The sequence below is a fragment of the Heptranchias perlo genome, chromosome 11 (assembly GCF_035084215.1).
Source record: "Heptranchias perlo isolate sHepPer1 chromosome 11, sHepPer1.hap1, whole genome shotgun sequence".
Taxonomy (NCBI): Eukaryota; Metazoa; Chordata; class Chondrichthyes; order Hexanchiformes; family Hexanchidae; genus Heptranchias; species Heptranchias perlo.
Window position 1 is genome coordinate 15,143,536 of NC_090335.1, and position 16,042 is coordinate 15,159,577.

The window sequence follows — 16,042 nt, forward strand, 5'->3', positions numbered from 1 at the left end:
AAATCAGTTACCATGGAAAAGTCTGCATCGATGAATTTTAGGACAGGTTTTACAAACAACACACACATCAGTGACAATGTTTGCTGCTGGCCAGCTAGTTGACTCACTTCTAACCAATAAACTTTACACAATGTTGATGTTCACATCGCTTGTCTTAAAATTTGATCAAAATTAGATTGAGCTCGCTGTTTGTAGCATAGTCTCAGCTGGAAATGTGGAACTATTACCAATTTTATTCATAAATAAGGATGAAACTAGCATTCAAGCATCAAGTACATAAAATATTATTTCTCACCATTATTGCCTCATGTTTTCTCCTCCATAACGGCAGCCACAAGCTATAGGGCTAACCTCTTGCCAAGAGGCCAAAGTGGACTGGATTACGTTTCCTTTGTCTCCATCAATACCAATCTATAATCAGAATGGGAAAGGCTTCTGATCCCTCTCATTGCCCTCGTAGTGACAATTTTAAATTGATGACTCACTCACCAGCCAAAGTAAATTGTCTTTCCCTATTTACCCTATCAAATCCCTACAAAATTTAAAAGAACGTCCATTAAATCTTTTCTTAGCCTTCTCTATTCCGGTGGAAATAGTCCCAATATCTCAAGTCTCTCCTCATATAGTTTCTCATCTCTAGTATCACTTTGGTGGAACTATGCAGTAAGATCTCTGTGGTTTTAATGTCCTTTCTATAATGGCGTTCCCAAAACTCTACACATACTCTAACTGGGCCCAATACATTGCCTTGTACAAGTTTATCATTGCCTCCTTACATTTTCTAAATTTGTTCTTGGGATAAGGGTATCATTGGCAAGGGCGGCATTTATTGCCCACCCCTCGTTGCCCTTGAGAAGGTGGTGGTGAGCCTTCTCCTTGAATCTCTTGTATTCTACGCCATTATTTATAAAACTCAAAATGCCATGGCCCTTTCTTATGGCTTTATCCACATGCACTTGAATTTGAACCCCTAGATCTGTTCCTCCACACACTTCAATGTCTCTCCATTGATAGTATACTCCATTCCTTATTTCTATTTTCTCCCAAGAAACATTACCTCACACTTACCTGAAAATGAATTGAGATTATTGATCCGCAAGGGCAACCAATTCCAAAAAAATGATCCCAAATTGTTCTTCCACTGGCCTAAGTCTGCTGTCACTTGTGATGCTCTGGGCTGGTGCCAATGAACAACAAGTCTGATGGTCTCCAAAAAACCCATGGTGTGGAAAAAGCACCATAATGAGTTTGCATCTGGCACAATGGGACAAACCCATCAGTTCGCAGGTGGAAAATAAAACAGTGGGATGTGTTGCACGGATAGAAAGCCTTAATGAACCAGCTTGATGGGAGGAAGTGAACTCCTCACTGTGTCACCAAGCTAATGTTAGGGCAGCAGGTATGGTGAATTCGTAAAAGCTGCTCCAGGCAAGTGGAAGGAGAACAGCAATGGTTTTGGTCAACAGTGCCAGGAACTATCAACTGGCCTTGAAGCTGCCCTTCTGCAACTAGTTTGAGGCCTATAAACCTCTGGTTTTCCAGAGTGCAGTTGTAGTTTCTACCCACAAGATGGAGATCCTCGTCATCTCAAAACTATTGAGGAATCTCAGTAGCATTTCTGATGATCCTTTTTAGGTGTCAGCCTAACTCAACATTTAGAATTGAGGTACAGATCAGCCATAATCTAATTGAATGGCAGAACAGACTCGAGGGGCTGAATGGCCTACTCCTGTTCCTATGTTACATACAATTACATAGAATTTACAGCACAGAAACAAGCCATTTGGCCCAATTAGTCTATGCCAGTGTTTATGCTCCACATGAGCCACCTCCCAGCCTTCTTCATCTAACCCTATCAGCATCTCCCTCATGTGTTTATCTAGCTTCCCCTTAAATACATCTATGCTATTCACCTCAACTACTCCTTGTGATAGCATGGTAAATGTGTGTGTCCCCACAGGAGAACGTGTGCACTCCATGGCGGTCAAACAGAAGTCTTACTTGTGTGGGGTTCTCGGTAGTTTGGTTTGGAGGCTCATAAGGATGGTGATGGGTGATATTGGGTGTTGAGAAAAATCTTAACATTAGCAGCTGGTGGGACTCAGAATTATTGTTCCCTTTATGCCAGAAATCCTCACCAGCACAGAACACTGGTAAGCTCCCCACTTCTTGACAAGCTATGACTACTCTACTCATTGGTTTGCAGGGTTATCTGGGGATAACAGGAAGAATTCCAACCTTCGCCGGCAGGTCTCTGCCTCCACATTCAACTGGTGAGGCAGCTCGTCTAGTCAATTAACAACAACTCTGGGCCTACCACAGTGCTGACTTGGTTCTGGAGTTAAGCTACTCAAACAAGCTTGTTATGAAAGGGTAAGTTCAAGATGGCAACACTGTTCCAGGTACTAACAGGAAATAGGATTGCAGCCACAGACCTCCAAAGCATGTGCTAACATTGCCAGAAAATTATAAGATGAAAAGTACTTGAGGTTCACGGTCAAGCAACAGAATTGTATCTGCAAGGTTTTCCCCTTTAGTCTCAGGTAAGCTCACGAGTTGTTTGGCAAATGTTTAGTTGCAGCATTTATAAGGCTGCAAAATGCTTTCATGTCCACTGTCAGGGATGTTGTGGAGCGGCTGCAGGACATTCTGAAGGGGGAGGGTGAACAGCCAGTAATCATGGTCCATATCAGTACCAACGACATAGGTACAAAAAAAGGGATGAGGTCCTGCAAGGTGAATTTAAGGAGTTAGGAGATAAATTAAAAAGCAGGACTTCAAAGGTAGTGATCTCAGGATTACTACCAGTGCCACGTGCTAGTGAGTATAGGAACAGGAGAATAGACCGGATGAATGCGTGGCTGCAGGGCTGGTGTAGGAGGGAGGGATTTAGATTCCTGGGGCATTGGGACCGGTTCTGGGGAAGGTGGGACCCGTACAGGCGGGACGGGTTACACCCGAGCAGGACCGGGACCAAGGTCCTCGCGGGGGTGTTTGCTAGTGCTGCTGGGGAAGGATTAAGCTAGAGTGGCAGGGGGATGGGAACCTGAGCGGGGAGTCAGAAGGGAGTAAAGTTGAGAGCAGCAAGAGAGGGGAAGACCCAGGGGAAATTTACAATACAAATAGTACAAACAGTTGTTCAAGAACAAATGAAAAGGAAAAGCGCAGAGCAGCAGAAAGAAAGTGTACTTTAGTCATGACAGATAAAGTGAAAACTAGAAGGCGTAAGGCGATTAACCCAGCATCAAAGCTGAAGGTCAGGCTAGGATGTGTGGCCCAACTAAGAGTTCTATATACAAATGCACGGAGTATAAGGAATAAATTAAATGAACTACAGGTTCAAATTCAAATTCGAGGGTTTGACATGATAGCTATTACTGAGACATGGCTGCAGGATCGTCAGGATTGGGAACTAAATATACCTGGTTATAAGGTCTACAGGAGAGATAGGGAAAATGGAAGAGGGGGAGGAGTAGCCTTAATGATTAGAGATGAAATCACTTCAATGATAAAGGAGGATATAACGAGAGGTAAGCAGCCAACAGAGACCTTATGGGTTGAATTGAGAAATAGGAAAGGATCTAAGACTATAATGGGAGTTGTGTATAGGACCCCTGGCAGCAGCTCTGAAGTGCTAGATTGTATAAATGCAGAGATTAGACAAGCGTGTAACAAAGGCATAGTGGTCTTAATGGGGGACTTTAACCTTCACACAGATTGGGAAAAGCAGACTAGCAACTGTCAGAAAGGCAGTGAATTTCTTCATTGTGTCCGGGATAGTTTTCTACAACAGTATGTCCTAGAGGCAACAAGGGGGCAAGCCATAGTAGATTTAGTAATGAGTAATGAACCAGATTTAGTTAACGGCTTAACTATGCGTGAACATCTATCCAATAGCGATCATAACATGATCGAGTTCAATGTAGTGTTTGAAAGGGAAAAAAGTGAGTCAGCTTCTAAGATTCTAAACTTGGGTAAGGCCGACGTCAATGGGATGAGACAGAGACTGTCCACAGTAAACTGGGTAAATCTGTTAATAGGTAAAACGACTGATGATCAGTGGGAAATGTTTAAAGAAACATTTAACGTGATACAGAATCGGTTTATACCCCTGAGGGGTAAGAACTCTACTTTTCAAAAAAAACAGCCATGGACAACTAAAGAGGTAAGGGACAGTATAAGACATAAGGAAAGGGCATACGAAAAGGCAAAAAATGGCACAGATCCTGGCGAATGGGAAAGATACAAAGACAAAAAAGGGTCACAAAACAGATAGTAAGGGCTACAAAAAAAGAGTATGAAAAGAAACTTGCAAGGGATATCAAAACCAATATGAATAACTTTTATAGTTATATTAGGAAAAAGAGGGTGGTCAGGAGCAGTGTTGGCCCCTTAAAAACTGAAAGTGGGGATCATGTCATTGACAATGGGGAAATGGCGGACATGTTGAACAATTACTTTGTATCAGTATTTACAGTAGAAAAAGAGGATAGCGTGCCAGAAATCCCAAGAAAACGAATATTGAATCGGGGACAGGGACTCGATAAAATTAACATAAGTAAAGCAACAGTAATGAAGAAAATAATAGCACTAAAGAGTGACAAATCCCCAGGACCAGATGGTTTCCATCCCAGGGTTTTAAAGGAAGTAGGTGAGCACATTGCAGATGCCCTAACTATAATCTTTCAAAGTTCTCTCGATTCAGGAACTGTCCCTCTGGATTGGAAAATTGCACATGTCACTCCGCTTTTCAAGAAAGGAGAGAGAGGGAAACCAGGGAATTATAGACCAATTAGCCTAACATCTGTTGTGGGGAAAATGCTGGAGTCTATAATTAAGGATAGGGTGACTGAACACCTCAAGAATTTTCAGTTAATCAGAGAGAGCCAGCATGGATTTGTGAAAGGTAGTTCGTGCCTGACAAACCTGATTTAATTTTTTGAAGAGGTGACTAAAGTAGTGGACAGGGGAATGTCAATGGATGTTATTTATATGGACTTCCAGAAGGCATTTGATAAGGTCCCACATAAGAGACTGTTAGCTAAGATAGAAGCCCATGGAATTGAGGGAAAAGTACGGACTTGGTTAGGATGTTGACTGAGCGAAAGGCGACATAGAGTAGAGATAATGGGTAGGTACGCACATTGGCAGGATGTGACTAGTGGAGTCCCGCAAGGATCTGTCTTGGGGCCTCAATTATTCACAATATTTATTAACGACTTAGATGAAGGCATAGAAATTCTCATATCTAAGTTTGCCGATGACACAAAGATTGGTGGCATTGTAAGCAGTGTAGATGAAAACATAAAATTACAAAGCAATATTGATAGATTAGGTGAATGGGCAAAACTGTGGCAAATGGAATTCAATGTAGACAAATGTGAGGTCATCCACTTTGGATCAAAAAAGGATAGAACAGGGTACTTTCTAAATGGTAAAAAGTTAAAAACAGTGGATGTCCAAAGGGGTACACAGATCATTGAAGTGTCATGAACAGGTGCAGAAAATAATCAATAAGGCTAATGGAATGTTGGCCTTTATATCTAGAGGACTAGAGTACAAGGGGGCAGAAGTTATGCTGCAGCTATACAAAACCCTGGTTGGACCGCACCTGGAGTACTGTGAGCAGTTCTGGTCACCGCACCTTCAGAAGGACATATTGGCCTTGGAGGGAGTGCAGCGTCGGTTTATTAGAATGATACCCGGACTTCAAGGGTTAAGTTACGAGGAGAGATTACACAAATTGGGGTTGTATTCTCTGGAGTTTCGAAGGTTATGGGGTGATCTGATCGAAGTTTATAAGATATTAAGGGGAACAGATAGGGTGGATAGAGAGAAACTATTTCTGTTGGTTGGAGATTGTAGGAGTAGGGGGCAGATTAGAGCCAGACCTTTCAGGAGCGAGATTAGAAAACATTTCTACTCACAAGCTGGGCTCCACCGTTGTCGAGGATGGGGATTTTCATGGAGCCTCCTCCTCCTGTAAATTGCTTTGTTGCACCCCACCATTCTTGATTGGATGTGGTTGATTGTGGAACTTTTGGGTATTAGAGAATACCTGTGCACAAGATTCAGTTGTAAGGTCTCACAATATGGTATCCTGTATTTGAAAGGGAGACTCATTGTTGAATGGCACTAAAGCATGTAGTGAGAGTAATCCCACGGACATCTAGGATTGATGCTATGAAAGCACTGATTAATTAGATCCTCATTAGATATGCTGGAAGCCCAAATTTCTGAAGGTGGGTCAGAGTTGTCAGACTGTAGGGGGGAGCTAGATGACATAGGAACATAGGAAACATAGAAACATAGGAACAGGAGTAGGTCATTCAGCCCCTCATGCCTGCTCCGCCATTTGATAAGATCATGGAACTCTCTTCCACAAACGGCAGTTGATACTAGCTCAATTGCTAAATTTAAATCTGAGATAGATAGCTTTTTGGCAACCAAAGGTATAAAGGGATATGGGCCAAAGGCGGGTATATGGAGTTCGATCACAGATCAGCCATGATCTTATCAAATGGCGGAGCAGGCATGAGGGGCTGAATGGCCTACTCCTGTTCCTATGTTCCTATGTCATCTAGACCACTTGCTGATTAGAGCTCCCCCCTACAGTCTGACAACTCTGACCCACCTTCAGAAATTTGGGCTTCCAGCATATCTAATGAGGATCTAATTAATCAGTGCTTTCATAGCATCAATCCTAGATGATTTTTAATGTCCATGGGATTACTCTCACTACATGCTTTAGGGCCATTCAACAATGAGTCTCCCTTTCAAATACAGGATACAATATTGTGAGACCTTACAACTGAATCTTGTGCACAGGTATTCTCTAATACCCAAAAGTTCCACAATCAACCACATCCAGTCAAGAATGGTGGGGTGCAACAAAGCAATTGACAGGAGGAGGAGGCTCCATGAAAATCCCCATCCTCAACAACGGTGGAGCCCAGCTTGTGAGTGCAAGAGACAAGGCTGACGTCTTCAGCCAAACGTGTCGAGTGGACGATCCTATACAGCCTCCTCCTGAGGTCCCGACCATCATTGATGCCAGTGTCCAGTCAATTTGGTTCACTCTAAGGCTGTGTGTACTGTCACAGCAAAGGCTATGGGCTCTGATAACATCCTAGTTGAAGACCTGTGCACCGGAGCTAGCTGCTCCCCTCGCTCAGCTGTTCCAGTACAGCTGTGACACTGGCATCTACCTGAAACTGGAAGATTGTCCAAATATGTCCTACCCACAAAAGAACAGGATAAATCTAACCCAGCGAATTACTGCCCTATCAGCCTCTTCTTAATCATCAGTAAAATGATGGAAGGAGTCACCAGTAGTGCCAACCAATGATATCTACTCACCAATAAACTGCTCACTAACAGTTTACATCTGCCAGACCACTTGGCTCCAAACTGACCACAGCCTTGATCCTGACATGGACGCAAGTGCTGAATACCAGTGGACAGAATAGCACCAAGGAGGCCTAGCAAAACTGAAGTCAATGGGTGTCAAAGGAATAACCCTCCAGTGGCTGGATTCATAGCTAATGCAAAGGTAAATGATTGTGGTTGTCAAATTCCAGTCATCTCTGGCCCAGGATATCACTGCAGGAGTTTCTCAGGGAGGCATCATCAGCCTATCTTCAATTGTTTCAGTAATGACCTTCTCTCTGTTAGAAGGTCAGAAGTGGGGCTGTTCGCTGATGGTTCCACACTGTTCAGCACAACTCCTCCAATAATGAAGCAGCCTGTGCCAGCCTACAGCAGGACTTGGATAACATCCAGAACTCGGCTGACATGTGGTGCAAATGTTACCTGCCACTTAAGTGCCAGGTAATAATCATCTCGAACAAGAGAAAGCCAGCCATTCCCAATGGCAACCTCATTGGAATGTCCACCACCATCTACATGTTGGGGGTCACCATTTCATCATAGTATAATAGTAGGTACAGCACAGGAAGAGGCCATTCAGCCCATTGTGCCAGTGCTGACTCTTTGAAAGAGCTGGCGATTAGTCCTATTCCCCTGCTCTTTCCCCAGTTGATTAGACCACCTTTAAATCTCTTGTATTAGGAAAACCAGTTCAACTTCCTTAATATTTCCTCAGCTGTGGCTCAGTGGTAACACACAAGCCTCTGAATCAGAGCCCCACTCGAGAGCATATCTAGGCTGATACTTCAGTGCAGTACTGAGGGTGTGCTGTACTGTCGGAGGTGCCGTCCTTCAGATGAAATGCTAAACCAAAGCTCCGTTGCCCTCGCTGGTAGATGCAAAATATCCCACGGCACTATTCAAAGGGCAGGGGAGTTCTCCCCGATGTCCCAGCCAACATATATCACCAGCCAACATCACTATTCAGATTATCTGGTTATTTATCTCATTTGAATGCTGTTTGTGGGACCTTGCTGTGCACACATTTGCTGCCGCCTTTTCCCACATTACAACACTGACTGTACTTTGTTGGCAATTAAGCACTTTTGGGAAATCCTGGGGATGTGAAAGGTGCTATATAAATGCAAGTTCTTTCTTTCATAATCATAATCCCTGATATTTGGAATTATATTTGCTTCTGTACCCTCCTGAAGGCAATCATTTTTCCTGTGATTAGTTGACTAGGTCCCCCAACGATACTGAAGATAGAATCTGACTAGTGCCTTATACAGCAACTTTACAACTCCTTGTGCTAATGTAACCCCATTCTGTTTATTTTTAAAATACTGACGGTGTCATAGATTTATCAATTATAACCTCCTTAATGATCTGTAACTTTTAATACATACTCTTTATGTCTCCTTGCCCCCATACTAATTATTTTACATTTCTCCACGTTTAATTGCATCTCGCACCAATTGGCCCAGTTACCTAAAAGATCTCAAATTCTTTCTGAATTTGGTTGCATTTTTCCCAATTATTTGCCCTGCCACCTATTTTAGTGTCATCCGTAAAACTAGAGATTTAGCTTAGTATACCCTCGTATGACTCCTTAATATCTACTAAAAATACCCAGAATTCTAAATAGGCACCCGATTACCCTGTTTGTAGCCTCTTTCCAGTCTCAATAGATCCCTTTTATAGCTCCTTTTCCCCCTGCCCCCTTTTCCCTGCGTCTGTACCTGTTTAAAAGCTGCTCATCTCAAAAATCTTCCTGTTCTGTTGAAAGGTCATCGACCTGAAACCTTAACTCTGTTTCTCTCTCCACAGATATTGTCTGACCTGCTGAGTGTTTCCAGCATTTTCTGTTTTTATTTCAGTTTTCCAGAATCTGCAGTTTGTTTGTTTTTTTTTTGGGGGGGGGGGGTGGTGGGGGTCAGATTAAAGCACTTTTGATTTTATTTCGAAAGAACTGGGGCCGTAGTCAACCTTTAAGCCGCAGGTTTTGGAAAACGTTCTGAGAGTTTCATAAGTTTGCAGTTGGATTTCAATAAAACTGACCACTCGGTCAACTCTGCGGAAGAGGAAAAACATCCTTCCAATTTTTGTTTGGTACCTGCGTTCAGACGTTTCATGCTCCTTTCAAAGTCTCTGCTCCCTTCAGGTTTCTTTCTCTTTGCCTTTAATCGACTTAATTACATATTTATTGAACAAAGTCAAGCTCCAATTGTCATTTTATCATTAATAATAATATTTTATTTTCATCCAGGACCGGTGATGAACCAATCTGATATTTTGATCAAGGAAAGATGTAACTGCCACCTGTGTAGAGAGAATCGTGTTGACTGAGTGAACGTTCAGATGAGTTCCTCTGTGGGATTCCAGCCAAGTAACTGCCAGGTAAGTTCCACGCTCCCTTTCCGGTGAGTCTTCCTATAGGGTATTGGGGCTCTGGTGTATTTAATGAGTTCAGTCAGGAGGAAGGTGGTCAATTTTAGCTCTGCAGATGAATCGGTCCCTCCCTCTCTCTCCACAACCCACTCCAGGAAGCCTGTGAGGAGACCTTTGGAGGCGAACCATCATTGTGCTGTGCCTTCGGCTCAGAGCGAGATGGGACTTGTGTGAAAGTTTGCTGCGGGCTCGATCCGGACACACGGGAGGAATTGATACCTTCAAAGGGACTTGGTTCTCGTTCCGTCTGGGGACTCGATACTTTGCCAGTGAACCCAAGCAATATCTGAGCAAGGGGCTACTTCCATTAAAGGTTCGTAGAGTGACTTCAATCGCAGCAACTCCTTATTGTGACACAGACTTCTGGTTTTAACCTCAACCATCGTCAATCCGAAGAATTGGGGCGGTGCTGAGAGATACTTTAATTCTCCAGGTTGTCCACACGGTTTGTATATCTGAATGGACCGATATCCTCTGCAGGATGGAGAATATTTCCAATAATGATACTTTACCGTCGCCTTTTCGTTGTGATAACGAGTCCTGTCCACTCTTCCCTGTCCCCATCTTGATCCCAGTGACAATCGTCTGTATCGCCCTGTTCATCATCGGGGTCACTGGCAACACGTTGACTATCCTGATCATAAGAAGGTGCAAGGACATGAAGACCACCACCAACCTTTACCTGTCCAGCATGGCGGTGTCGGACCTGCTGATCTTCTTCTGCCTGCCTTTCGACCTGTACCGCCTGTGGAAGTTCAAGCCCTGGCTCTTTGGGAACTTCTTGTGCAAGTTTTACCAGTACATCAACGAAGGCTGCAGCTACGCCACCATCCTGCACATCACAGCCCTGAGCATCGAGAGGTACCTGGCCATCTGCTTCCCTCTCAAAACCAAGGTGCTCATCACCAAGCGAAGAGTAAAGTGTGTTATCGCCTTGCTGTGGGCTCTAGCCCTGCTGTCTGCTGGACCCTTCTTCTTCCTGGTAAGAGTGGAATATGACATGTGCACACACTCCGAATACGCCGTCAGCTCAGGGATCTTAGACATCATGATCTGGGTCACGACCATCTACTTCTTCTTCCCCATGTTCTGCCTCACTTTCTTCTATGGCTTCATAGGAAGGAAACTGTGGAAAAGCAAGGACAAGATCAAGGGTCCGAATGCTGCAAACAGGGAGAAATATCACAAGCAGACAGTCAAGATCTTGGGTAAGTCTATTCATGCCCATTGGTTAAATAAGAAGCAATAACATGCTTAGAGCTCACACGTAATATGCACCCAGGCGAGGAGAATAGCCACCGCCGTACGCCCCCACCCCCAACTTCGAAACAGACCTCACCTAGTTCAGTACAGTCTGGTTTCCAGTATCTTTTCTTGGGTTGGCCTCACACCGTGACTCCAAAGTGTAATTCGAAGGTGCCAAATTTAAAATTACACACTAGATTTAGACTGACCAAGTTTCAAATAAATTCAACGTGCCTCCACACACAAAAACAAAATATTTTCTGTACAGTTTCACATCAAACTCTACAACAGATTAAGATGTGAAGTTGGGTTGTTGTGTTGATTTGAATTTTGCTCAGTTTTAAATTACACAATATCACGGGGTGAAACAGTCCTGTTATCCTCGGTCTCCTGCAAGTTTTGTTGCTGCTACTTTATTTCAAAATCTTTTGACTTGGCTGCTGCAGGAAAATCACTTATTGAAAACAATGCAAATCGACACAGAGCTGTGGGGTGGGATTGTAACTCAGATAGGAACAGAAAAATCTGTATAAAAACCCAGAGCTTGTAATGACCACAAATGTCCTTTAGGGAAGGAAATCTGCCGTCCTTACCCGGTCTGGCCGAAATGTGACTCCAGACCCACAGCAATGTGGTTGATTCTTAATTGCCCTCTGAAATGGCTTAGCAAGCCACTCAGTTGTAAAATCTCGCTAAAAAAAGTCACAATAAGAATAAAACCCGACGGACCACCTGGCATCAGACCACCAGGCACCAGACACGACAAAGGCAAACCAAGCTCAGTCGACGCTGCAAAGTCCTCCTCACTAACATCTGGGGACTTGTGCCAAAATTGGGAGAGCTGTCCCACAGACGAGTCAAGCAACAGCCTGACATAGCCATATTCACAGAATCATACTTTCAGCCAACGTCCCAGACTCTTCCGTCACCATCCCTGGGTATGTCCTGTCCCACCGGCAGGACAGACCGACCAGAGGTGGCAGTACATTGATATACAGTCAGGAGGGAATGGCCCTGGGGGCCCTCAACATTGACTCTGGACCCCATGAAATCTCATGGCATCAGGTCAAACATGGGCAAGGAAACCTCCTGCTGATTACCACCTACCGCCCTCCCTCAGCTGATGAATCAGTCCTCCATGTTGAACACCACTTGGAGGAAGCACTGAAGGTAGCAAGGGCACAGAATGTACTCTGGGTTGGGGACTTCAATGTCCATCACCAAGAGTGGCTCGGTAGCACCACGACTGACAGAGCTGGCCGAGTCCTGAAGGACATAGCTGCCAGACTGGGCCTGCGGCAGATGGTAAGCGAACCAACACGAGGGAAAAACTTACTTGACCTCGTCCTCACCAAACTACCTGTCGCAAATGCATCTGTCCATGACAGTGTTGGTAGGAGTGACCACTGCACAGTCCTCGTGGAGCGAAGTCCCGTCTTTGCACTGAGGACACCATCTAACGTATTGTGTGGCACTACCACCGTGCTAAATGGGATAGATTCAGAACAGATCTAGCAGCTCAAAACTGGGCATCCATGAGGCGCTGTGGGCCATCAGCAGCAGCAGAATTGTATTCCAGCACAATCTGTAACCTCATGGCCCGGCATATTCCTCACTTTACCATTACCAACAAGCCAGGGGATCAACCCTGGTTCAATGAGGAGTGTAGAAGAGCATGCCAGGAGCAGCACCAGGCGTACCTAAAATGAGGTGCCAACCTGGTGAAGCTACAACTCAGGACTACATGCATGCTAAACAGCAGAAGCAACATGCTATAGACAGAGCTAAGCAATTCCACAACCAACGGATCAGATCAAAGCTCTGCAGTCCTGCCACATCCAGTCATGAATGGTGGTGGACAATTAAACAACTAACGGGAGGAGGAGGCTCTGCAAACATCCCCATCCTCAATGATGGCGGAGTCCAGCAATTAAGTGCCCCACGTGATATCAAGAAACAGCTGAGTGCACTGGATACAGCAAAGGCTATGGGTCCCGACAACATCCCGACTACAATGCTGAAGACTTGTGCTCCAGAACTAGCTGCGCCTCTAGCCAAGCTGTTCCAGTACAGCTACAACACTTGCATCTACCCGACAATGTGGAAAATTGCCCAGGTATGTCTTGTCCACAAAAAGCAGGACAAATCCAATCCAGCCAATTACCGCCCCATCAGTCTACTCTCAATCATCAGCAATGTGATGGAACGTGTCATCGACAGTGCTATCAAGCAGCACTTACTCACCAATAACCTGCTCACTGACGCTCAGTTTGGGTTCCACCAGGACCACTCGGCTCCAGACCTCATTACAGCCTTGGTCCAAACATGGACAAAAGAGCTGAATTCCAGAAGTGAGGTGAGAGTGACTGCCCTTGACATCAAGGCAGCATTTGACTGAGTGTGGCACCAAGGAGCCCTAGTAAAATTAAAGTCAATGGGAATCAGGGGGAAAACTCTCCAGTGGCTGGAGTCATACCTAGCACAAAGGAAAATGGTAGTGGTCATTGGAGGCCAATCATCTCAGCCCCAGGGCATTGCTGCAGGAGTTCCTCAGGGTAGTGTCCTAGGCCCAACCATCTTCAGCTGCTTCATCAATGACCTTCCCTCCATTATAAGGTCAGAAATGGGGATGTTCGCTAATGATTGCACAGTGTTCAGTTCCATTTGCAACCCCTCAAATAATGAAGCAGTTCGAGCCTGCATGCAGCAAGACCTGGACAACATCCAGGCTTGGGATCATAAGTGGCAAGTATCATTCGTGCCAGACAAGTGCCAGGCAATGACCATCTCCAACAAGAGAGAGTCTAACCACCTCCCCACGACATTCAACGGCATTACCATCGCCAAATCCCCCACCATCAACATCCTGGGGGTCACCATTAACCAGAAACTTAACTGGACCAGCCATATAAATACTGTGGCTACAAGAGCAGGTCAGAGGCTGGGTATTCTGTGGTGAGTGACTCACCTCCTGACTCCCCAAAGCCTTTCCACCATCTACAAGGCACAAGTCAGGAGTGTGATGGAATACTCTCCACTTGCCTGGATGAGTCCAGCTCCAACAACACTCAAGAAGCTCGACACCATCCAGGACAAAGCAGCTTGCTTGATTGGCACCCCATCCACCACCCTAAACATTCACTCCCTTCGCCACCGACGCACAGTGGCTGCAGTGTGTACCATCCACAGGATGCACTGCAGCAACTCGCCAAGGCTTCTTCGACAGCAGCTCCCAAACCCGTGACCTCTACCACCTAGAAGGACAAGAGCAGCAGGCACATGGGAACAACACCTAGAAGGACAAGAGCAGCAGGCACATGGGAACACCACCACCTGCACATTTCCCTCCAAGTCACACACCATCCTGACTTGGAAATATATCGCCATTCCTTCATCGTCGCTCGGTCAAAATCCTGGAACTCCCTTCCTTACAGCACTGTGGGAGAACCTTCACCACACGGACTGCAGCGGTTCAAGAAGGCGGCTCATCACCACCTTCTCAAGGGCAATTAGGGATGGGCAATAAATGCCAGCCTCGCCAGCGATGCCCACATCGCATGAACGAATAAAAAAAAAATCCAGTGAGCGATAGAAAATGACAGTGAATTTGTCACGTTTCTCCTGGTTAAGTGCGGATTATTCGTTATTCTATTTTTTGCCCGTGAGAAGCTTTTTCAATCGTGACATCTATGATTTTCTCTGAATAAACCTGTATTAGGAACACAACTCCTATCTGTTGAAAAGTTTAATTTGTACACATTATCAGAAATGTATTTTGAACGCTTCTTTTTAGTTTCCTGGCCTGCAGACACTGTATTGCAACAGATGTCTCTTTAAAAAAAGCCTTACATTGTCAAGCTATTGAATGAACCACAACAGCCGTGCATTGGGCATAACTGAGTTAGTGTTGTAACTCTTACACATTGAGTGTTGCTGCATGCTTTGTTTGTCGTCAATAATCCCCACGTTTATTTATAGGGGTGTGATATATCTGGGCCGATTCTAAAGAAGGAATCCCACAATAAATAGAATTGGCTGGACTAATGGTTGTTTCCCTTCTATCTTCTCAGTTGTGGTTGTCTTGGCGTTTGTTGTCTGCTGGTTGCCTTCCCACGTTGGCCGATTTCTCTTCTCCTACGCCTTGAAGAGTGGTGGCGTCGATGGTTACTTTCTCAGTAATTATTTCAACCTCGTCTCTATGCTTCTGTTCTACCTCAGCACCTCCATCAACCCCATCCTCTACAACCTCATGTCCAAAAAGTATAGAACGGCTGCCCACAAGCTGCTGTTCACTCGCCAGGCCCGTCCATGGTCCTTCTCCAGCACCAGGGATACCAGGGATGACACATTGTGCGGAGAAGAGCACCAGCGTCTGAAATAACCAAGGCAGACAATGGTAGAATTATCTATTGGATAAACAGGGAATGAAAGGGAGGGGAGAGGAACTCTAAAAAAATGTTACATTTCTAGAAACAGGCATTGTGCTTTTCTGAGTTCTGTGTGAATGTTTATATTGTGTCTCGATAGAAGAAGTGTTTCGTCCCATCAGCAATGAGCAAATTTATTCTTTGGCTATTGAGACGTAGGTTTTCTAACTTTTGAACAATTGCTAAGCTGCTTTGGTCTAATTGGGTTGCAATCTACCGCTGCTTGACTCTATAGGAAGGTGTGAAGGGATGTTAAATTATTATAAATTCAAAATAGAAAATATACCAATAATTGTTCAATAAAAACTTAATGTGCAGTTCGGTTCCTAGCCAGCTCCATTTATTAAGGTAACTCCAGTTAAATATTGTAACTTGACTTCACCCGATAGGAGACAACAGAAGCTGTTCCTAATTGTTCCTGTGCCTTTTGGTTCATGTCATGTAGGCAGATTGTTCAGCACCATCTGCAATTCCCCGATAATGAAGCAGTCCATGCCTGCATGAACAACATTGAGGTGTTGGGCAATGACCATCTCCAACAAGACAGAACC

The 16,042-nt window shown here is 44.7% G+C and overlaps 1 protein-coding gene across 1 annotated transcript; it reads left to right on the forward strand.

Moving 5' to 3' along the window:
• The first annotated feature begins 10,300 nt into the window (after positions 1-10,300).
• Positions 10,301-15,445, forward strand: LOC137327540 (growth hormone secretagogue receptor type 1-like). The gene is made up of 2 exons (XM_067993442.1): positions 10,301-11,027; positions 15,135-15,445. The coding sequence occupies exons 1-2, from the start codon at positions 10,301-10,303 to the stop codon at positions 15,443-15,445; spliced, it is 1,038 nt and encodes a 345-aa protein (XP_067849543.1).
• The last annotated feature ends 597 nt before the right edge of the window (positions 15,446-16,042 follow it).

Coding starts and splice junctions, on each gene's coding strand:
- LOC137327540 (XM_067993442.1), top strand. CDS start 10,301: ATGGAGAATATTTCCAATAATGATACTTTACCGTCGCCTTTTCGTTGT. Junction 11,028..15,134: donor GCAGACAGTCAAGATCTTGG/GTAAGTCTATTC, acceptor CTATCTTCTCAG/TTGTGGTTGTCTTGGCGTTT.